The following is a 25,127-nucleotide window of genomic DNA, read 5'->3' as shown; positions in this document are numbered from 1 at the left end:
CTGCTTCCTTAACTCATCTCTTTCTCTCTCACCTCATCTCTCTCAGTGCCCTGCTTTCTCCTTCTGTGTTCTTCTCTTTTTGCACTCTCACGTTCCCCCCACCCCCTTCCCATCATTAACTTATCATGTCCTTTGCTTTCTCATGTCTCATCTAAATTATATCACTCTCTTTTCCTCCTGCTTCAAATCTTTCACTTTCTTCTCTCTCACCTCTGTCTCTCCCTCCCTCTCTCTCCCAATATCTTCCCTGTCCCCTTTTCTTTCATCATCTTGTATAAACTCACACTTCTCTCTCGCTCTGCCTCTCTCTGCTTCTTCTCTCTCCCTCGTCCTTCTTTCATCTCTCCCCCACACCCCTCTCGATCCCTCTAATCTCGACTGTTTTACTTTTCAATCTTTTATTTCATTTTCTCTATTTCCTCCTCCTCCTTTTTAATATCTCCCAACGCCTCTCTCCATCTATATCTCTCTCTTTCTTTCTTTCTCTCGCTCCATCCCTATCTCTCTCCATCTTTTTCCCCATAACTCTTTCTCAATGTCTCTCTTGTCACTCTCTCCCACTCTCCCTCATTCTCTCTCTCTGTCTCTGTCTCTCTCTCTCTCTCTCTCTCTCTCTGTGTCTCTCTCTCTCTCACCAGGAGTGTTGTTCAGCATTGAGGTCACGTCTACCTACTTCGCGGTGAGGAATTACTGGCGAGGTTATTTCGCTGCCACGTTCAGCGCTTTCATATTCAGGGTGCTCTCTGTTTGGAACAAGGATGCTGGTGAGGCACATACACACGTGCATGCACGCACACTCACGTGCATGCACGCACGCACAAACACACATACAGTACACAGACCAACGGCTGCTATGAAAGACACTGAAAACATAAGCACGTACAGACAAACTGACGTGTATGACACACATACACAAGAGCACACACACGCAAGTATACACACAAACTAAGGGTTCTCAAAAGGAGAGCTGATCCAACAGTATATCGTCTCTCTCGGGTGGGAACCTCATTATGTCCCAAACTGTGTCATTTCAGGATTCGATACATGACGGCTCGTTGTTCTTAAAGGGATAGTTCAGATTTTTTTTAACTTAAGCTGTATGAAATACTTGCCATTAATATAGTGGTTGCAACTGTATTAATTGATTGCCCGAGTCCTGTGGTGGGAGTTCTGCTCTGGTTTTGGTCAATTTTAAGTAGTTCCGGTAATTTTGTGGGGGGCACTGGGGCCACGCAGTAAAAGTAAATTAATTCACAAAAATAACGTAATTTGTATTGTTGACCTATTTCTAAAAAATTAGCGCAACCTTCGGTCAACTTTGACCCCTCTATCACATGGAACAATTTTTTGGGCGTAGTGATATGGACACAAAAAACATAGTTCCGTGTGATAGAGGGGTCAAAAATAAAGGAAAGTTGCACTAATATTTTAGAAATAGGTCAACAATACATAAATGACGTTAGTTTTGTGGATTAATTTACTTTTAATGCGTGGCACCCTGTGCCCCCCACAAAATGACCGGAACTACTTAATATTTCACCAAAACCAGAGCACAACTCCCACCACGGGACTCGGGCAATCAATTAATACAGTTCCAACCACTATATTAATGGCAAGTATTTCATACAGCTTAAGTTAAAAAAAATCTGAACTATCCCTTTAATACTTCAGATAAACCGAGAAATGTTTCATGTCATCATTTGGGGCTGTATAAGCCAGATAAGATCCACAATGTGCTGGGCTGTATAAGCCAGCCATCAGTATACTGACCACTGCAAATCCTTAATGTCGGGCTGAGAGCTTGCATTTACATATTTCATCTCTTTATTTAACACAAATTATGACAGTGTTAAAGTTACATTTCTACATTGTCACAAGGTGTGATGATTTGGACTTACAAGCTTTCCACCGGGTTAATTGGGGACAAGACTCAGGATATTGTACAGTATGTTGTATTTCATAACTGGGATTAAAAAATCCAGTACAGCCATACAGTATACAGCTACTGTACACTGCAGAAAATGTTGCTCTCTGGGAGTTAAATTGACAGGATGTTGTGGTGCAACAGCATCAAAATATACAGAACTAGCAAATCCCATCATGCAAAGAATAATGTTCAAAAGTTGCTCCATAAGCGCTGAAACAGCAGTAGACTGATAGCATACATTGCAGTCCCAGCAGGGCAGAGTCTATGCACACGATGCCCTGTGCATGTGAAGCTGGCTTTCTTATCGTTAAGCCGGGTTTAGACTTATTTCACGTTCCGGTGTCTTGTACATTTGTATTTACTTGTAACGGAGTAGTTCTACATTGCAGTATTGATACTTTTACTTAAGTAGAACACAGACGCGCAAACCAAGCAGGCTATGATTGGCCGAGTGATTTGGTGATTGGATTGCTGAGTTTCTTCTACAGAATGAAGTCCTGCTTTTCTAATGCTTCTCGCAAAAAGCTGGCCACATGCAGGCCTCTTCCTGTCGCAGGTCGATTATGGCGATACCGTCTACCGTTTTGCTAGTTCCTCAACTCTGACCAAACTTGACCCCTTGTTTCATGCTGCATTGAGGTTCATAACCAACTCCCCCTATAGGACTCATCACTGTATTCTGTACGCCCTAGTGGGTTGGTACTCTTTAATGTCTCGTAGGTCGCTACATTGGTATATTCTCACTTATAAAGCCATTCTTTGAACTTGTCCAAAACTCTCTCAACCTCAGATCAAATGCTTGGCTGCGCTATGTCGTGCCCCCAATAAAATCTGAGGCTGGGAAAAAAAAGCCTTGCTTTTATTGGACCCTGGTCTTGGAATGACCTACTGACCAGACTCAAACTGGCTTCTGTGATTCCCTTAGTGAGCTTTAAAAGGATTGCCATGAGCACACTTCCCAAACATTGCTCCTGCTTTGACGTATAGCAAATGTTGGTTCTTTTGCTTCTTTTGTTTGTTAGCAAATTTTGTTGCTTAGTTTTTTATATATTAGCCTTTATTGGTTGCGTTATTAGATGTTCCTGTTCTCCCTCTGAGTTTCTTCGGTAATGTATACTGTATTTATGAGTGTTGCACGTTTGTCCTGTTATTTTCTTGTATTTATTGTTACTGGCAGAGCTGTGTTACTTATTGTGCCTCTTCTCTTGGCGCTTCAATGTGGTTTTTACTGGTTAAATAAAGGTTAAATAAAAAATAAAAATAAATGGTCTCTCCCATGCAGTCACAATGTGATGTTATTGGTGATGTGGTCGTCTTGGCTGTCTCTCCCATGCAGTCACAATGTGATGTTATTGGTGATGTGGTCGTCTTGGCTGTCTCTCCCATGCAGTCACAATGTGATGTTATTGGTGATGTGGTTGTCTTGGCTGTCTCTCCCATGCAGTCACAATGTGATGTTATTGGTGACGTGGTTGTCTTGGCTGTCTCTCCCAAGCAGTCACAATGTGATGTTATTGGTGATGTGGTTGTCTTGGCTGTCTCTCCCATGCAGTCACAATGTGATGTTATTGGTGATGTGGTTGTCTTGGCTGTCTCTCCCATGCAGTCACAATGTGATGTTATTGGTGATGTGGTTGTCTTGGCTGTCTCTCCCATGCAGTCACAATGTGATGTTATTGGTGATGTGGTCGTCTTGGCTGTCTCTCCCATGCAGTCACAATGTGATGTTATTGGTGACGTGGTTGTTTTGGCTGTCTCTCCCATGCAGTCACAATGTGATGTTATTGGTGACGTGGTTGTTTTGGCTGTCTCTCCCATGCAGTCACAATGTGATGTTATTGGTGACGTGGTTGTTTTGGCTGTCTCTCCCATGCAGTCACAATCACAGCGCTCTTCAAAACCAACTTCCGCATGGACTTCCCCTTTGACCTCCAGGAGCTGCCGGCGTTCGCTATAATTGGGTATGGAATGGATGTGATAAACCAGGGAGAGAGGGGATTACAGTGTGTGTGTGTGTGTGTGTGTGTGTGTGTGTGTGTGTGTGTGTGTGTGTGTGTGTGTGTGTGTGTGTGTGTGTGTGTGTGTGTGTGTGTGTGTGTGTGTGTGTGTGTGTGTGTGTGTGTGTGTGTGTGTGTGTGTGTGTGTGTGTGTGTGTGTGTGTGTGTGTGCGCGCGCGCGCAGTATACCGGCAGTGCGTGTGTGTTTTGTAACATGTTTACTGTGTGTGTTTCAGGATCTCATGTGGGTTCCTGGGTGCGTTCTTTGTCTACCTGAACAGACAAGTGGTTCTGTTCATGAGGAGACCCACTGCGCTCACACGCTTCCTCACCAAGCAGTGAGATACACACACACGCAGTCACACTACCTCCTGGAATGACATTACTTTGTAATATCCAGAACAGGCCTGGTCTTCTATTTAGTGACTTTTCTAGTTAGTGATGTGCTCCAGAGATATGGAGCTAAATGCTAAGCAAGTAAAGGACATCTAACTACCTCCAACACATCTGCAAGTTGATGTTAATATCAACAGGGCAACACCTCTCAAGGACCACTTGTGGTCCCTGGACCACTGGTTGAAAACCACTGATCTGTCTTTTTTATTTACTTTTTCATTTCAGTGTGACATAAATGTATTAAAATAAAGTTGGACAAACTAGAAAAGTATGAATTATACACAAAACAAAGTCAAATATTCAAAGTAATACAATAAGGTCATAATGATATCAGAGCTGTCACGTCACTTCCTCTGTCACTCCCATTATTGCCCCTATGCCACTCCCATCTCTCCAGAGCCTTGATTCTCTCAGTGGATTCACCTGTTAAGCTAACCTGTGCCTGATCATCCTAACGACCTCCAGAGGCTATTTATACCCATGTCTGTGATGTTGTTTGTCAGTGTTCGCTTTAGTTTGTGTGTTAGACATTCATGAGTTCAGTTGTATTTTAGTTTGTTGTTTTTCCCTGTAATTGGTGTAACCGAGTTATCATTTGCCAAGTAAAGTCCACGTTAGTTTAAACATGGTTTCCTGAATTTTGCTTCTGCTCTTGGCTCTGATCAGGACCTGAGAAATACAGTACAATTGTCTATATGCTAGAGCATTAAGCAACTAGTCGACTAATTTACTAGTCGACTAGTAAATCCTCTAGTTGACCTTGTTGATACTAGACTAGTTTACTAAAAAGTTTCTTTTATTTTCTATTTTTTTTCCCGATTTTGTAGGCCTCAAGATCATGTAGATTATAGTTATAGTCACCATGTACACAGTTTTTCAATGTACAAATATGTATTTTCCCAAAAAAAAAGGAAAAAGTGTTTTTAATTTATTTTATTTTTTACATAATAGTTAAACAACTAGTCGACTAGTAAACTAGGCAACTAGTCAACTAGTAAAAATGACTAGAAGTGAATGCCCTATGCACAATGTCACATACAGTATTGATAACCTTAATTCTAAAGTTAAACTTACCATAAAGATAAATCCTAAAATGGCAAAATGGCCCTCTCTTTATGTCCCACAGAGGACATTTACCACAGACAAATGTACAGCACATGGCCACGCACAAATGACCGCCACAGCGCGCTGCAAAACTTCATCTCAAGATGAATGTGACGTCAAGCTTCATGATTCCGCGACCAGACCGTGTCCCCCAGAACGCCCCTCTGCACTTGCATCCAATCCCTGCTAATGCATGTGGCCTTGTCTCCGCACACAGCCCCTCTGTCTCACGACAACAGCGGCCTGGCCAGTATAACAACCCTCCAGTCATCCCTTTCTCTCAATGGGGACATTCACTTATATTCCTGAGAGACCCTGGCAGTCAGGCTACATTAGTCTGGGCCATTAAGAGAGAGGCATGAAGCTGAAGCTGCACTATCTGTGTTGATACAAACCACACCGAGCCACTGTTCACTTCTATTACCAGCATCAATTACCTGCTCCAGTGCAGAAATGTCGGTTGGCTTCCGATAATGGAGGCTGTTCCATATTAAGGGTGCCTGTGTGTGTGTGTGCGTGTGTGTGTGCGTGCGTGCGTGCGTGCGTGCGTGCACCCAGTCGATTGATCTATCCAGGTGCAGTGACGCTGATCATCGCAACCCTCACATTTCCTCCTGGGTTCGGTCAGTTCATGGCTGGAGAGGTATTTTTAAAAAAAAACACCCCACACATTATTAAACATTTATATCCATCTGTAATATCTGTAAATTGACCAGAAAATAATCAGTGGTTATAGTAAGAATGGATGAAGTTTACATTATGGTAAAAAAAAGTAATCTTTTAACAGATTGTTGTTTACCTAATTAAAACAGTAATCAGCAATTGTATTATTTTACACAATATCAGGAACATGATCAGCTTACTTTTAGATTGCTTTGCCTACGACACAATCAAAACATTTTTTTTTGAATTTATGAGTGCACACCCATACCTTACAATGTAATGCATTGTTTGTCTGTCTATCTGTTTGTCCGTCTGTCAGCTCATGCCCAGAGAGTGCATCAACTCCCTCTTCGATAATTTCACCTGGACCAAACTGACGGACCCCCCCTTTCCTCCTGGGCTGGGGCGATCCTCGGCGTGGCTACACCCCCACGTCAGTGTCTTCGTCATCCTCTTACTCTTCTTCGTCATGAAGGTATACGTACACTCTTGCTTTTCTGTGGTGGTTTGACTTTCACGTATTATGTTTATTGAAAGATCCCCATTAGAGACACATGAATGATTGATTGATTGATTGAAGAATGTATTAACAGTTTGCAGAATTACAGTACATTTCAAGCACAAACTCAATACAAAGGCTGTTAACTGTGAGTGGACGACCCAACTAAGCATTACACTTGTTTCCAATAGGGTCCACCATGTTCAAATCATCAAAACATTTAGAGACGTACAAATAGTTTGAATGAGCCTCTAGTCTTCCTGGGGTCCTGAATAGAACAAATACAATACAGTGTTCATTAGGGGAATGTCGACGCAGTACAGTTGCTGTTTGATATATGTTTATTGACAATGTTTACATGTACAGAAAAATGCATATTTAGTTATACATCACTATCAAAAGGATAAATGCAAGAAAGCCGACGGCTTATTTCCATTGCAGTCCCTTAGTTAATGCTAATGTTTCATAGTTTGTTTCAGCCACCCATGTCGTTAACATCCAACCTATCATTGGAAGATATTTAGCACACCTATAATCCATCGACTTAGTTTTGGTTAGTAATATAGCTGCTCTCACAGCAGATTGAGGACAGAGAATTTCTCATCAGGTTTCTGTCAGGTGGAAACATGCATGCGTGTTCCAATGGATCCAATGTTGCATTACATTGCATTTAGTCACAAGCTCTAAACCCGGCCGTAAAACCCACAGACAGGCTCGTACCACTTTGAACCTGGTGTCCCTCTGTTATGATGGCCTGACAGCAATGATATACAACCTGTGCATGAGGGTCTGTCAGCACAAATTCAAGATATTTAATAGTTTAATAGTTTTATTGCCATGTCCAAGGTTGCACAAGCCAAGTGGAGAGGACTTGGTATGACGTGCATGCGACAGGTGGGGATAGGGTCTACCTATTTAAACAGCGACTGAGAGGCAAGGATGGTCAAAACAAGACTGTAATTATTTGGTTAACACGAACCCAAGCATCCTTATTCCGGGGCATGTCATCATAAGCGAACATTCGGTGAAATTAACTATTTTCTGTGAAGGGATTTGGTGCGTATAGAGAGAAATTAAATCATGATTAGACCCCTGGGAACCCTGGTCAAGGAAACATGTAGGGTAGAAGTGACTAACTGTGGTTGTATTTTTGATGTCTCAGTGTGGAGATAATTTCCTGACATACCCTGGAAAGTGCAGATGAGCTGAAATTGCTACATGGCACCACATAAAAATATAGACACATAATACCCCCTTTTGGCAAGGAGACTGGCCTATTATTTTACACCCATGCTGCGGCATGGTGGGTGTGTTGCAATCGCCAGCGCCTGTCACACAGCGATAACTCGGACAGTTTTAATCCATTCTGTACGGGAACCCCTTTTGGTGTTTTAAGCATTCTGTTATACTTTAGCTATTGAAAAATAGCAGATCTACAAGCTCGTAGCGCGGCACCGAGTGCCGTGCTACGAGCTTGTAGATCTGCTATTTTTTTTTTAAATGTGAAAATGTGGTGCAAATCCTTGAATATATATTCTTTCAGAGCGAAAGTTTTTAACTCAAATCTTTGCTTCTGGGGGTTCTCCTGGAACAATATATTTTCAGATGGGGGTCGGCGGCCAATTACATATAATCTTGGGGGTCCTTGACATGAAAATGTTTGAGAACCACTGACATAGAAACTGTCAGGATTTAGAAGGCATTTGTAGAATCGTTCCCAGGTCAAAATGGATTCATCCATTTTGGGCGGGAACCCCTTTTGGTGTTAGCATTATGTTATGCTTTAGCTATTGAAAAATAGCAGATCTACAAGCTCATAGCGCGCCACCGAGTGGCGCGCAACGAGCTTGTAGGTTTGCTATTTTTGAAAAATCGAAGAACGACTGACATAGAAACATAACTTTTTCAGAAAACTGTCAGGATGTAGAAGACATTTTTAGAATCTGATCTCAGGTCAAAATGGATTAATCTTATTTCGATCAAACTTGGCAGATGATTTGGAGGTAGCTGAGGATTGTGGTCCGGGGTTTGGGGGGGATAGCAGGTGTAGCATCTCTCTCTCTTGATGATACCTTCCTGTTGTTTTTCCCTGTAGTTCTGGATGTCTGCCATTTCCACCACAATGCCCATTCCCTCTGGTGCCTTCATGCCCGTCTTCATATTAGGTAGGAGCAGCAGTTTGGTTTGTGACTGGCTGGCTGCTTTCATTTCTGCAGCCCGTGGTGTGTGTCCTTTCTGATCAGTGTGTGTTCCTTTCTGATCAGACACTGCAGTTCCTTTTTGGGAAATGTGGACTGGTCCGTCTGATACTGTTTGGTATTATCACAATTTAAATATAAAATGCATATCAACCACATATCAAACACATTGGCATTTTTTCAAGATTTATATTTGTATATTTTCTATTTAAAAATCACACCTGTGTGAAGTGAGGGGCGCTCAAATCGTCAAGAATGGTGGTCCCTTATTGGCCAAGGGTGGCCACCGACATACCGACAGCCGATTTGCTCAGACACATATGACGTAATTCTCTATTCATTGTCAATGGCATTTAATGTTTGTGTTAAGACTCTACACTATAGCTGTTTCGGGCCCCTCAAAAATAGCAGATCTACAATCTCACGACTTGTAGCCCCTCCAATTTTGAAATTACGTCATATGGCAGCCAAGTCTATGGACTTTTAATGTTTGTTTAGAGCAATATGTGACGACGTGATGTTATTGGCCAATATAAATACATCTTGTGACTGATTTCGTTTTCTATACAATGACAAACTGCATTCATGTCTAGTAACGTATGTAGTGGCAGTGAATCTGCAATCGTATGGCAGCCACAGTGGGCGCCCCTCACTTCACTTGATTTATTTTTGAGGGGAGCTAGCCCCTCCTATACACAGGTTTAATGTTTGTTTTTAGTTCAATGTTTGTTTTAAAAACGGCATTGACAATGAAGGGAATATTTACGTCATATTGTCTCTTTATTGTTAATGGCATTTAATGTTTGCGTTGGCACCGTTTGTTTCACATCACCATTACATCACCTAATCAACATGAGACTTAGACTTTAATATATTAGCGCCCCTCACTTCACACAGGTGTGATTTTTATAAATCATACCCTTGGTATGATCCGTTCAGAACATCAGCTTCGATTGTCTTTGTTGTAGTCATTAATCACAGTAATGATACGTGATGATAATTAATCACATCGTCACACCATTAATCATGTCTAATCACTGCAATCATCAACTTGCTCTAATCATAGGTAAAATGTTGCCAGCCTTGTCACTGATTTGGGGTAACACAATGACAACAGTAGCCTATGTATTATACCTTACGATAGAGATGGTTAGGTCAGTGGTGCATGGAAAGTCACAGGACATTTCTATATTGCAGTATTGACATTTTCCACCAATGGTTTAGCTTTAATGTCAACATGATTAACCCTCTGGATTAAGAGTGTCTGTTAAATGCCTAAATTGTTAATTGTGTTTAGGGGGTCAGCGTAATTATTCCGACGGTGTGTTGGTCCGACTCGCCCTATTACTACTACTAACCCTTACCCTAAACGCACGCGAAGCCACGTTGTCGGACTCCATCTGAATTACGAGCGGATCCCAGGCTGTTTGCCAGCAAGCATTCTCTCACTCACAAACACACTATGTCTCTCTCGTGCTGCTTCGGTGTGTTCGACTGACTCATGCTATGGAGTCATGTCACGCTCTGAATCCTTCCCAGCTGAAACTCTTCAGTCATTACCGGTATATGATAGTTGGTTACCTTCCAGGCGCAATAAAGCTGACTGACATCAGGTGCCCTGATCTCCCTGATGTCAGTCAGGGAAATGGAAAAAATGTCAGAATACTATACTATTGGTATATATACTATAATATTGGAAATGTCAGAATAGTAAGAGCATGTTATAGGCTACTGTATCTGCAAGGTGACTATATCACTACATCATAGTTAATTCTTTGTGATTACTGATTGTTGGAACTAAAATAATACATTATTTATGACACAAGCCAGCCTTTATTCGCCCCTAAGGGGAGTGAAAAAAGGATAAAGGATATTAGCTGATATACAACGGCACCATTCAGCTCAAGCTGAAGTGCTGAACAGTCCCTGCGAGCGAGCCTCGCTGCCAAAAGCCTGGCCGCCAAACAGGCTTGTTGCCGGCGGTGAAGTAGAATTCACAGCTGAGGAAACACTGGAGTATCTTTCTCGCCATGTGGCTCGGGCTGATATGCCAGCCCTCGTTAGATAAACCCAGGAAAGACCAATACCCAGGACCCAAGAGTTAAAAAAAACTTTTAATCCCTGGATCAGATTTGGATTTGAGGTGTTAAAGATGTTAATTTGATTAATCAAACTTAAATTTCTTATTAACATAAGGTTTGCTGAGATAATTATATGGTCACAGATCAGATATAAGTGATGCCATTCAATTTTTTTGTTTTGTTTTGTTTTCAGCTACCCAAAATCTAAATCTGATCCACTAAGGATAAGGATTCAAAGTTTTGAACTCTTGGACCAAGTGATAAACTAGACGTACACAATGAAATGTGTAGGTCTTAACCCATTCTGGGCGGGAACCCCTTTTGGTGTTTAAACTAAGCATTATGTTATACTTTAGCTATTGAAAAATAGCAGATCTACAAGCTCATAGCGCGACACCGAGTGGCGCGCTACGAGCTTGTAGGTCTGCTATTTTTGAAAAATCGTGAAAATGCGGCACAAATCTTCTTATATATATATTCTTTCAGAGCGAAGGTTTTTTTTATTTCGTCCTCAGGTCTAAATGTCTTGAACCAGAGTGTCCTCCATGTGTCCTCTCTAGGTGCAGCCTTCGGTCGTCTGGTAGGGGAGATCATGGCCACTCTCTTCCCAAACGGAATCCTGTTTGATGGGATAGTTTACCGCATTCTCCCCGGAGGTTACGCTGTCATTGGTCAGTCCGGGTCTCCTTTACCATCTACTCTACATTCTCCCCCTTTTTTCTCTGAAAATCTACTCAACTCAATTTCATTTTAGGGGTCATTGTATTATTACAGTCACGCAGATTACAGTTTTAATGATTGATGATGACGGCCGGCACCGTGAATGTAAGAACACACTGAACATCGGCTTCAGTGCTGCAGCTTGATGGAATATGCATTGCATACATATTTACAGTACGTGCATTACTGTTGCCTTGTTTGTTGGGAAGCACGTTATACCATGTGATCCTCAACGTTTTCCTGGATCAGGGCCCACTTGAAAACTTCTGACCACGTAACCAGCTGCCGTGTTAAGTGGTCAGATGGGTGGGCCGCGTGTATTTTCAGAGCATGTTTATTTTAATGATCGATCAATCAATCAATTAATCAATCGTTTTCCAGCTTGTATCCGTAGAACTAACGTAGTACACTTAAGATCTTATTTATCGGAATCTGATTTTACCCCCCCCCCCCCCCCTTAAAGAAAAACGTACCAAGAAATTATTTCTACATAATTTTTGTATTTATTTAAATGTCATATATTATCATTAAAATCTTAGAGTTTTGCCAATTATTTCAGGGCCCACTTGCAATAACCTTGTGAGCCCACCGTGAGGGGCGACTGTGGCTCAGGAGGTAGAGCAGGTCGTCCAATGATCCATGGGTCGGCGGTTCGAATCCCGGCTCCTCCTGTCTACATGTCGAAGTGTCCTTGGGCAAGACACTGAACCCCAAATTGCTCCCGATGTGCTGGTTGGTACCTTGCATGGCTTCCGCCGCAATCGGTGTATGAATGGGTGAATGTAATGCACAATCTATGTAAAGCGCCTTGGATAAAGGCGCTTTATAAATGCACCATTTACCATTTGTGGGTAAATGGGTAAATGCACCATTTACCCACATACAGGTTGAGACGAGTGCACTGCATTATACTATATGAGACTACAGTCATAAAGCCCCCTGACTCAGTGATGTAACATGGACAATCCGTCATGCCAGGAGCCGCGGCGATGACCGGAGCGGTCACACACACGGTGTCGACGGCGGTCATCTGCTTCGAGCTGACGGGTCAGATCTCTCACATCCTGCCCATGATGGTGGCCGTGATCCTGGCCAACATGGTGGCGCAGGGCCTGCAGCCGTCCCTCTACGACTCCATCATACAGATCAAGAAGCTGCCCTACCTGCCCGAGATGGCCCTTGGACACATCAGGTATTATCTATTATCTATTAAAAGTACCCATTAACCGTTTGACCGCTACCATTATTCAATCCCCCCGCCGCGTCCTGCCAGGGTTTTATCGCGCGTAACACTTACTTTGAAGAGCCAAATATCCGTAATCGCATTTTACTATGAAACCATTCCGTGTGTGTTGACGAAGCTGGTGCTTGTTCTCTCGGTCGGTGGTGGAAAAAGTGGGCCGTGAGTATCACAGCGCCTGCTACAGGCCGTTGAAAACGCTTGTCTGGGACAAAGCGACCCCTCCAATGTCGCTTCCCTAACCCTAACCCGCGGCCATTGGCTCAGAAGTATAACAAAGCTAACGAACGGTAGCTTTCGATACGATCGTATTAAAACATGCATTAAAAAATACATCGCTGTTAAAGCGGCTTTTCCGGGTGTGGCACGGTACGCTATTCTACGTGTCTATGTTCCTGACGGGCCTCGTGAGGCCAATTCTACAAATATCTTCTAAATCCCGAACGGCAACTGTTACTTGACTTGACTGATATATGTAATAGACTGACTGTGAATGTAGCAAAAACACAAATATTGCTGTATGTTCAGGGTCAAACAGAATCAGAATCAATCAGTATTGTCACATCACATTACAAGTAAGGTGGGTGAAAAACTTGGTTGTGCAGGCTCATCATTGCAGTGAAAGGATAGAGAAAAAGAGGAGCCTAAAGTGCATAACATGACCAATGTGAGTGCATAATAAATAAAAGGTCATACTGAAGGTATGTACGAATGTAAATAAAACGTGCTAACTAACATTGATAATCAGCTGTGCCTGTCACTCAAGGGCCGTTTTGCCTGGTGTCACACTTGGCGGTCAGCTACCAAGAGAGAAGATACATATCGAAAGAAGAAAATGGCTATAGAGTAATATTATGCATGAGAGGATGTTCCTCTTTCTATTCCTTACACCTGCCTCTATATAATAGTGCTATAGTGAGACAGACACTAGTTTTATATCCCACCTTGATTACTGCTCAGCAGTCTGGTCAGGTGCAGCCAAAAGAGATCAGTCTAAGCTCCAAAAAAGCTCCCGATGACTACTGGCTGCAAGCAAGGCTCACACTGGCCTATCTATTAGCTGTGAGTCGGAGTACAGGGACGAGGCATGCCAGTCTCCCATGGCCCAGAGTGGAGAGGAGAGAGGTTGGCATGCAGTGTAATGAGTTTCATTAGGAGTATTTAATTGTCTGTACTCACAAGTAAATGATGTGAGAGGTCATAATAGTGACGCAAACCAGGCAGCCTACTACAGGATATGGAATTACGCGGTTGCCACATAAACGACCCCACACTTTTCTGTGTTGCCACTGCTATTGTATACCCTACTGGTTCTCAGTGGTGGAAAGTACTTTTACTTAAGTACTGTACTTAAGTACAATTTTCAGGTATTTGTACTTTACTTGAGTATTTCCAATTTCCAGTACTTTTACTTCTACTCCAGTACATCTTGGAGACAAAATTTGTACTTTTACTTCACTACAATTATTTGAAAACTTTAGTTACTAGGTACTTTGGCGATTTTAATTTTGATTACAAAACATACATTAACCACTTCAACCCTATACATTTCGGCCATTTGAAAATAGCCGATCTACAAGCTCTCAATGCGTCGCGTTGCGACGCATTGAGAGCTTGTAGATCGGCTATTTTCAATAGATTTTCTACACATTTTGAACTTGTGAAATGGGACATTCTGCAATATGAATACTTTTACTTTTAGTACTTTAAGTATTTTGATGTCGATACTTTTGTACTTTTACTCAGGTACATTTTCAATTCCGTACTTTTACTTGTAACAAAGTAGTTCTAAATTGCAGTATTGGTACTTTTACTTAAGTAAACCAATTGAGTGCTTTTTTCCACCACTGCTGGTTCTCACCTGCTATAGTGAGGAGCCCCCACGGGAGGACTTAGCATCTCCTCCCTGCTCGTCCTGTTCAGCACCCCCCACTGACAGGCACGGCCCCAGCCTGTATGAGTCCTGTTCAGCACCCCCCACTGACAGGCACGGCCCCAGCCTGTATGAGTCCTGTTCAGCACCCCCCACTGACAGGCACGGCCCCAGCCTGTATGAGTCCTGTTCAGCACCCCCCACTGACAGGCACGGCCCCAGCCTGTATGAGTCCTGTTCAGCACCCCCCACTGACAGGCACGGCCCCAGCCTGTATGAGTCCTGTTCAGCACCCCCCACTGACAGGCACGGCCCCAGCCTGTATGAGTCCTGTTCAGCACCCCCCACTGACAGGCACGGCCCCAGCCTGTATGAGTCCTGTTCAGCACCCCCCACTGACAGGCACGGCCCCAGCCTGTATGAGTCCTGTTCAGCACCCCCCACTGACAGGCACGGCCCCAGCCTGTATGAGTCCTGTTCAGCACCCCCCACTGACAGGCACGGCCCCAGCCTGTATGAGTCCTGTTCAGCACCCCCCACTGACAGGCACGGCCCCAGCCTGTATGAGTCCTGTTCAGCACCCCCCACTGACAGGCACGGCCCCAGCTAGTATGAGTCCTGTTGAGCACCCCCCACTGACAGGCACGGCCCCAGCCTGCATGAGTCCTGTTCAGCACCCCCCACTGACAGGCACGGCCCCAGCCTGTATGAGTCCTGTTCAGCACCCCCCACTGCCAGGCACGGCTCCAGCCTGCATGAGTCCTGTTCAGCACCCCCCACTGACAGGCACGGCCCCAGCCTGTATGAGTCCTGTTCAGCACCCCCACTGACAGGCACGGCCCCAGCCTGTATGAGTCCTGTTCAGCACCCCCACTGACAGGCACGGCCCCAGCCTGTATGAGTCCTGTTCAGCACCCCCCACTGACAGGCACGGCCCCAGCCTGTATGAGTCCTGTTCAGCACCCCCCACTGACAGGCACGGCCCCAGCCTGCATGAGTCCTGTTCAGCACCCCCCACTGACAGGCACGGCCCCAGCCTGCATGAGTCACTAACACCGCGATAGAGATCGCCCTCCCTCACCGGCTTCGCTCCGCCGAACATGGCCAATTATAGATTATATTAGAATAATGGATAGCACTTTTGAATAACTATATCCCTTAAAAGATAGTTAATAGTTCATTCACACAACTTAAGTACGTGTGAAATTGTTTTTAATTTTAATTGTTGATTATAGTCAAATAAAATGATGCCTTATGAATAGTTAATAGAACTACTACTATAACTAAATGACTTACTAATGACTTAAGTAAGTATTTGTAGATAGCTGATGAACAACAAGTAAACCCTCTCTGCAGTGCATCATGCCAATTAGCCCTTCGCTAAGTCCCTCCCCCAACCCGCCCTTGTCCAATAGGCACGTTAGCAGCGAGGAGACAGGGCAAGCTGTCCTTCTCCCCCATTGAGATGCATGTTAAATGACGGGATTTCTCCATATAAATAATGGATCATTTCAGTAGCAAAACCTTCTAGAGAGATGATTAGGTAATTTGTAGCAGGTGTGATGATGACGAGGCATACAATGTAGTAGAAAGGAGGGACACCCGCACACCGCCACTTGCTAGGTTCAGAGCATTTATTGATAAGAAGCAACGTTTCGGTCTCGCGACCTTCCTCAGGCTAGCAGCAAAACCTTCAAAATGTCTTCTAAATCTAGTCAACCAGGCCTGCGGTAGGCTATGCACTGGGCAAATTATTTCAATATTAATAAATACTTTCATTCATTAACCGATATAAACAAACATTTAACTCATTAATAACTCATTAACTAACATTTTGTGAAATACCTATTTATATGGGATCGTTATTTTAAAGATTTACAGAATAATGTTAATATGTTTTTGTCCAGGCTTTAGGTATTATAAGCAGTACACAGTAAAAGTATACAGCAGTGTTGTTTTTTTGGCAGCAAATTTTGATTTTAGTTTTAGTAATAGTCTCTTCAATAGTTTTCATTTAGTTTCAGTCACATTTTAGTCACAATGGAATGTTTTAGTCTTAGTCTAGTCTTAGTCGACTAAACATCATAAGATTTTAGAGGACCAAATCTACAGTTGATTTAGTCGACTAAAATGTATTTTGGTGGTCGTTGATGCCATTGTAATGACTGTTTTTACACTTGCTGAAAATAGCCGAGCTTGTAGATCTGCTATTTTCAGCATGCAACCAAGTGTAAAATGACTTATACTGGATCTCTTGTCCACTAGTCCCTTCCTAACATTTTAGTCTAGTTTTTATTTGTTGACGAAATGGTCAGTATTTTAGTCATCATGGCTTAGTTTTTATTTAGTTTTTATGTCGTTTTTGTCAGTGAAAAAAGGTAGTTGACAGGCATTTTTCGTCATAGTATTAGTCGACGAAAGCAACACTGGTATACAGTATGTCTGCATTACCATTTCAGCACCAATATCATGGTCTCTGGACAGATACATTGTCTCTCTGCTTCCCCACAGCAAGTATAACATATTTGTGGAAGACATCATGGTGCGCAAGGTGAAGTTTCTGTCTTCCCAATCCACCTATCGAGAGCTCAACAACCTTCTAGAGAATACCTCCCTCAAAACAATCCCCCTGGTCGACTCCAGAGGTACTGTATGTTGTATGACACACGTTAGTGGCAAATGTTGATGTTATGTTGTGCGAAATAATGCTAGTATTTCATAAAGACAGATAAAACCCACAGTTGAATGTCCTCTCAGCAAAGGGGGGGCTATGAGTATCACTATCACCACAAAGTGATGATGCTATATGATGATTTCCAATTCCAGGAAAAGATAGCACCTGTTTCACTTATATCACACACAAATATGCACTTATTTGTAGGCGTAACACCCGGATATGAATGAACGAGGTGTTCATTCATATCCGGGTGTTACGCCTACAACCGAATGTGACCAATCCGTTCTTGAGATTACTGCAGTTGAAGTTGATTATTACTAAGCCGTGAGGTCAGTGAATGTCAGAGTAGTGCTGTTTGTGAGCTTTGTTCTGCACACAGAACACATTTCGAAGAGAAAGAATAATGAGAATAAAAACAATGGGGTTCCTGCAGCTTCACTGCTTGAACCCCTACAATTTAGGGTTTAGGCATTTAGCAGACACTCTTATCCAGTGCGAGATCTGAATACCCAATAACCCGAATACCCAATAACCCCCTAATCATAAACGTAACAATAACAAAACACCTCCTTCCCCAGAATCTATGATCCTGTTGGGCTCCATCGAGAGGACAGAGCTCCAAGCCTTGTCCGACTGGTGGCTCTCCCCGGAGAGGCGGGCCTTTGAGAAAGGTGAGACGGTTGGCTGGGAGTCCTTCACCTTCGTGGACGAGGAGGGAGAAGAGCAGAGCACAGCCAAGGTGTGAAACCTGAGAAAGGCCCTCGCTATCGGGTCGATGTTGTTTATGACTATGAGTGGTCACTGGTCAGCATAGGCCGACATTTCCCTGTGTGTATTTTTCTGTGTCAGTCTGTTTTGTTGACAGTGATCCAGCAGGTGTTATCTAAGTATCGTCCATAGTCATAGGATGAATTGTTTGCAATGCATTGGACACTGTGTGCGTGTGTGCGTGCGCACATGTACACACAAGTCCGTGTTATTTTGTGTTTTGTTGTGCATACTCTCACAAGAAATGTTTTTGGACATATTCTCTCTGTTGCTCCCTCCCTCACTCTCTCTGTCTAGGTCTTTCTCTATCTCCCCAGACTGCAGATTTTTCAGGCAAAAGACTGCATGCATAATTCATGAGAATAAAATACATGAGAAAAACAGAAAGATATAGATAACTATCTGCCTGGCAACCGTCGGAGGTGTCATACCACACTGTAAAGCACAGCTAACCATGCTTTACAGGAGTTGTCATACCACACTGTAAAGCACAGCTAATCATGCTTTTACGGGAGTTGTCAATGTGTTTGGAACATAATCTCTGACCAGATAGTGTGACGGAAACTTTCCATTCAGATTAGATGATCTCTCAGGCGTTCTTTATTGCCTGAGGTTATCCAACCATATGTGTCTGAAGTCTGATTCATAAATTAAATTCCACGTATAAATTATGCATGAGGAGTAGGTAGGTGAGGGCCCGAGGTTGTTTATCAAGGCCCACAACGAATAGCTGGGTGTGATTTTATTCATCACATACTTACTTTATTGACTAAGACAGCGAGAAAATAACAACGAACAATGCAGCAACCGTGGTGGCCCTCATTTAGCCTACACTGATTGGACAGCTACTGTCATATCAGCCCAAATGCTGATAACAGTTATCAGCCCTAGGGTTCACATCAGTTATCATCCTATCGGAGCTTTTATCACTCGCCACACCCAGGGCAAATAAATGCTGGACATGCAATATGAATGATAAATTCATATACAACCTTTTGTTTGTCTCCCAGACCACAGCTGTGCTGGATGAATGTAACGGGCCTAACCCCTCCCCCAGACCACAGGACCCCTCTACCAATCACACTGGCTCAGGTGAAGTCTCTGCATGCCTTCTTCAATTTAGAAGTTCATCTTACCGTCTTGTCTTTTCCCACGTCTTAACGTCTAATCCTCCACACAGGCAAGCGGAGGCAGTCGTCTGTCAAAAGAACCCTTCAGCGGCTTTTCTCCTCCTCGTCTTCAGCCCAGCTTGAAACCCAGGTAGATTCAATACTCCTGTGTCACTCAGTGTGGGTACAAACCCAGGTAGACTCAACACTCCTGTGTCACTCAGTGTGGGTACAAACCCAGGTAGACTCAACACTCCTGTGTCACTCAGTGTGGGTACAAACCCAGGTAAACTCAACACTCCTGTGTCACTCAGTGTGGGTACAAACCCAGGTAGACTCAACACTCCTGTGTCACTCAGTGTGGGTACAAACCCAGGTAGACTCAATACTCCTGTGTCACTCAGTGTGGGTACAAACCCAGGTAGACTCAACACTCCTGTGTCACTCAGTGTGGGTACAAACCCAGGTAGACTCAATACTCCTGTGTCACTCAGTGTGGGTACAAACCCAGGTAGACTCAACACTCCTGTGTCACTCAGTGTGGGTACAAACCCAGGTAAACTCAACACTCCTGTGTCACTCAGTGTGGGTACAAACCCAGGTAGACTCAACACTCCTGTGTCACTCAGTGTGGGTACAAACCCAGGTAGACTCAATACTCCTGTGTCACTCAGTGTGGGTACAAACCCAGGTAGACTCAACACTCCTGTGTCACTCAGTGTGGGTACAAACCCAGGTAGACTCAATACTCCTGTGTCACTCAGTGTGGGTACAAACCCAGGTAGACTCAACACTCCTGTGTCACTCAGTGTGGGTACAAACCCAGGTAGACTCAACACTCCTGTGTCACTCAGTGTGGGTACAAACCCAGGTAGACTCAACACTCCTGCACCACTCAATGAGTAAACCCAGGTAGACTAAAGGCCTATTCATACTCCAGTTTTAGGTGATAAGGTGACCACCGAAACGGTGGTTATTAGCAAAAACAGAGAGATGTGTTTGGAATGAGCGGTGAGTCGCTTATTATAGGTGCATGTGTTTGGTCCGACGTACTAAAAGTCCGACAGGCATTAGTCCGACACCGTACCCCAAACCCTAAACCTAACCTCACAGAAAGCCACGGGTTAGCTGTAACCTGCCACAGGTTAGCTTTAACCTGCCACAGGTTAGCTTTAACCCGCCACGCATGTCGGGAGCCACATGGTACTGTATGTCTAATCACCGTATGTCGCGGATCACCGCGGCGTGACGTCATATCATGTTGTAGTTTTCGGTGGTCTCCTTATCACCTAAATCTGGAGTATGAACAGGCCTTCGGTCGACACTCCTGCAACACTCAGTGGGTACACCCAGGTAGACTCAACACTCTTGCAACACTCAGTGGGTACACCCAGGTAGACTCAACACTCCTGCAACACTCAGTGGGTACACCCAGGTAGACTCAACACTCCTGCAACACTCAGTGGGTACACCCAGGTAGACTCAACACTCCTGCAACACTCAGTGGGTACACCCAGGTAGACTCAACACTCCTGCAACACTCAGTGGGTACACCCAGGTAGACTCAACACTCTTGCAACACTCAGTGGGTACACCCAGGTAGACTCAACACTCCTGCAACACTCAGTGGGTACACCCAGGTAGACTCAACACTCCTGCAACACTCAGTGGGTACACCCAGGTAGACTCAACACTCTTGCAACACTCAGTGGGTACACCCAGGTAGACTCAACACTCCTGCAACACTCAGTGGGTACACCCAGGTAGACTCAACACTCCTGCAACACTCAGTGGGTACACCCAGGTAGACTCAACACTCCTGCAACACTCAGTGGGTACACCCAGGTAGACTCAACACTCCTGCAACACTCAGTGGGTACACCCAGGTAGACTCAACACTCCTGCAACACTCAGTGGGTACACCCAGGTAGACTCAACACTCCTGCACCGCTCAGTGGGTACACCCAGGTAGACTCAACACTCTTGCACCACTCAGTGGGTACAAGCATGCTGCTAATCCAAGTGGTGGTTACATAGCCGCTGGCAGGCACTTCACATTTAGCATTCTGCTCTCATATCAGCTTGGCTCGAAGTGTGAGCCTTCTGTCTATGACTATGCTATGACTCACACTCTTTCTTATATTATGCAAATCAGCTATTCCAAAAAAGTTTCCAATTGTCTTTGGGAAATGGGAGAATGTCATCGAAGGAGTATGCATGTGGTCAATGTGGCTATACAATCCTTTTGTCCTCTGTGTAGTTGACGTTGGGGTATTTGTCACTGTACTTGCTCATACGTGAAAATTGTCCTCTGCATTTACCCGTCCTAACTAGTAAGAGCAGTGGCCGGCTATTAATACAGCAACTCGGGAGCAGTTAGGGGTTTAATGTCTTGCTCAGGGGGGAATTGAGAAGGACTGGGTGGACCGGGGGGGGGGGGGGCGAACTGGGGGACCTTGGGATTCCCAGGCGGTCTCGCTGCCCATTCAGATATTGGCATATGGCTGCCCCTAATAGAGTTACTGTTCTATGGCTATATGTATACACTTCATTGACACAGTCGAGGGTTGAGTGTTCAATTCCCTGTGTTGCTCAGTGGGGCTAAGTGTGGCATTGTCGAGCAATTGCTTGCTTGTGTAGCTCGAGGAGGGTGACACTAATTAGAGCTTTGTTTCCTTGTTTAGCTCAAAGGCTACGAGGATGGCACTATCATTACCAAGGTTACGGGTTATATTATGCCTCTGGAGAGAGAGGCACCGAACAGGAGTAAAAGGTTTGGATCATTCTAAAAGCCCTTGGCTGACACAAGCGGCCTCATTGCATTATCTTTTCTGGGCCCTTTATTTGATAGATATAATAGTGGAGAGAACAGAGTAGAGAGCAGGGGAGTGACATGCAGCAATGGGTCCAACTCACTGTCAGGCATCAGAACTCACATCCTCACCTGAAACCTGAAGATCAGTGTCAGGTCAACACAATAATCCAGGCAACGTTGGGTAAACTGAAAAGCTCAAAAAGCGCAGCATTTTCTGCCGGCATATCCACTCATTGTTCATAGAGGCTGTTGTTTGGTGAAAATAAAGGGGTCCAGAATGATACAGTAAGTTATATTTTGCCATGTGCTGTAACTGGCGATGGTGGGATGTCATCCTTATTCAACCCTTTGCAATAGTGAGCAAAAAAGTGAGCACTGGACAAATTATGCTTCTGGATGTAGTATATTTATGTGCATTCGGGGACGTGCACACATAGACATCAAAGGGGGCTTCAGCCCCCTGCCCTTTTACCCGTCTGTAAAACAACTGCCCTTTCCAGACCACAAATGCAGGATTTACTATGGTGAAAGAAATGCACATGCCCCTCCTTTTCCTTTCCATGCCATACCAAAAGTCTGCATTCAGGGTAATTGCTTTTTTCTACTGACGCAGCATTTTGTGTTGAACAAATTTCGAAATCCATGTCGTGCACCGCATCTCCACTAGCTAAAGAGTGCTGGGTTGCGCCCCGAAAATCTGCTATTTTCGCTATTTTTATCCAAAAGTGCCCTCTTACGGGAATTCAGCCCCATGCCTCTCTACCACTCTCTGCATGTCCCTGTGTGCATTGGACCAGTGTGTGGGTCAATAGCCTATCATGAATTCGAGAGACTCGTCCAAGGGTTAAGACCAATATGAATAATACTTCATCACAGTGACTAATGCTCAGCGCGACAAGTGGATTTCATATTTGCAGTGGAGTCCAGGATTCTTAGTGCTTCCCTTCCCATGGTAAAACATTTGTGTACAGTACATTTATGTGCATTTTGAACAGTGTGTGGGTGACTGGGTCATATATATATATCATATATATTCCCTACTGTACAGTATCATGATATTTTATCTATCTATGCACCTGTGAATATGAATAATACGTAATAATAGTGGCTAATACTTGGCTCCAAAAGTGCTGTACGGTCAATATATTCAATATTTGCAGTGGAGTCCAGGATTCTAACGGCTTCCCTTCCCTATGGGCCCAAAAACGGTGAAAGTAGCAGAGCTCACAACTCGCTACGACGCAAGGCAGTGTGAGCTTGTAGATTGGCTATTTTTACTACTTTTGAGTGACACTGTCTTACAGCGAAGTATAAAATCGGGTGAAAAAAACCACCCATACAAATATGAAATATGGAGATACAAGGTTTCTACATCCTGTACATCCCAGCATGCACCCTTGGTTTCGTATGGCCCACTTGAGATAAAAGTGTCCGGCAAAATGTCACATGTCACGAAAGCCCGTTGTCCTTGAAGCGAGATTCGGCATTGTATGGCCTTTATCTTAACCGCGATGAATAGCAGGATTAACACGTCACTGATGCCGTATCAGATGACTTAAGCGGGACAGACAGGAGCTTAAAGCCTGATTTTCCGTATGCTTTGTCACGCGATGGTGTCGCGCGCCAAAAAGAGCCGATCTGCAAGCTCAGGGCGCGTCACGTCCGCGACGCACGGCGAGCTTGGACGTCTGCTCTTCTCCGAGGCTCAGGCTCTCCTCCTCGGTAGGGAGGAGGGAGGCAGCGATGACATGATATGTGTGACATGGCAGTCGCTCTGATGGGGAGTTGACACATCCCGTGATGGATGCGTCCATCAAACCACCAGGGGGCACCGGCGCAGACATTTAGAAAAGCCCCGTACAGCTGTTTGAACAGACCGCCTGTCTCTTGACTGACTCTCTGTTGCTCTGTCTCTGACAATCTTTGTCACGTCTCAGTGGCTGAGCCCTTCTGTGTGTGTGTGTGTGTGTGTGTGTGTGTGTGTGTGTGTGTGTGTGTGTGTGAGTGTGAGTGCATGCGTGCGTGCGCGATTGTGTGTGTGCGCGCCTTTCTTTACTTATTGTCATCTCATTAGCTTTGTGCGTGTACAACAGAATGTTTGTGTTCTCTTGCTGTGTATGATTTCTCACAAATGTTCTCTTCACTCTGGTTTGGACATCATTATCCACTTAACTTCACTGTATCTCTCTCTCTCTCTCTCTCGCTCTCTCTCTCTGTCTGTCTGATGATGAAGGGTTTGTTGGCAGATGGACTCAGGGTTGAGTCAAAGTATTACAGAGTGACAGGGTTGAGTCAGAGTATTGCAGAGTGACAGGGTTGAGTCAGAGTATTACAGAGGGACAGGGTTGAGTCAGAGTGTTGCAGAGTGACAGGGTTGAGTCAGAGTGTTGCAGAGTGACAGGGTTGAGTCAGAGCGTTGCACCATGACAGGGTTGAGTCAGAGTATTGCAGAGTGACAGGGTTGAGTCAGAGTATTGCAGAGTGACAGGGTTGAGTCAGAGTGTTGCAGAGTGACAGGGTTGAGTCAGAGTGTTGCAGAGTGACAGGGTTGAGTCAGAGTGTTGCAGAGTGACAGGGTTGAGTCAGAGTGTTGCAGAGTGACAGGGTTGAGTCAGAGTGTTGCAGAGTGACAGGGTTGAGTCAGAGTGTTGCAGAGTGACAGGGTTGAGTCAGAGTGTTGCAGAGTGACAGGGTTGAGTCAGTGTTGCAGAGTGACAGGGTTGAGTCAGTGTTGCAGAGTGACAGGGTTGAGTCAGAGTGTTGCAGAGTGACAGGGTTGAGTCAGAGTGTTGCAGAGTGACAGGGTTGAGTCAGAGTATTGCAGAGTGACAGGGTTGAGTCAGAGTGTTGCAGAGTGACAGGGTTGAGTCAGAGTGTTGCAGAGTGACAGGGTTGAGTCAGAGTGTTGCAGAGTGACAGGGTTGAGTCAGAGTGTTGCAGAGTGACAGGGTTGAGTCAGTGGTGCAGAGTGACAGGGTTGAGTCAGAGTATTACAGAGTGACAAGGCAGCCTTGATGCTTTTATGCTCGTTTGCATGGAGGTGGGTGGTCTCCACCCATA

The 25,127-nt window shown here is 44.4% G+C and overlaps 1 protein-coding gene across 1 annotated transcript in view; it reads left to right on the top strand.

The window, feature by feature from the left end:
• Positions 1–25,127, top strand: part of clcn1b (chloride channel, voltage-sensitive 1b) — an 81,692-nt gene that overhangs the window by 48,494 nt on the left and 8,071 nt on the right. The window contains exons 8-19 of the mRNA XM_079504829.1: positions 639–764; positions 3,804–3,888; positions 4,161–4,262; positions 5,983–6,067; positions 6,407–6,562; positions 8,682–8,751; positions 11,426–11,536; positions 12,564–12,777; positions 17,210–17,343; positions 17,954–18,114; positions 19,154–19,235; positions 19,324–19,403. Of these exons, the coding sequence (XP_079360955.1) occupies positions 639–764; positions 3,804–3,888; positions 4,161–4,262; positions 5,983–6,067; positions 6,407–6,562; positions 8,682–8,751; positions 11,426–11,536; positions 12,564–12,777; positions 17,210–17,343; positions 17,954–18,114; positions 19,154–19,235; positions 19,324–19,403 (1,406 nt within the window). The remainder of the gene's footprint in view (positions 1–638; positions 765–3,803; positions 3,889–4,160; positions 4,263–5,982; positions 6,068–6,406; positions 6,563–8,681; positions 8,752–11,425; positions 11,537–12,563; positions 12,778–17,209; positions 17,344–17,953; positions 18,115–19,153; positions 19,236–19,323; positions 19,404–25,127) is intronic.

The sequence above is a fragment of the Electrona antarctica genome (assembly GCF_951216825.1).
Source record: "Electrona antarctica genome assembly, chromosome: 6".
Taxonomy (NCBI): domain Eukaryota; kingdom Metazoa; phylum Chordata; class Actinopteri; order Myctophiformes; family Myctophidae; genus Electrona; species Electrona antarctica.
This window is presented reverse-complemented; position numbering and strand designations above follow the sequence as displayed.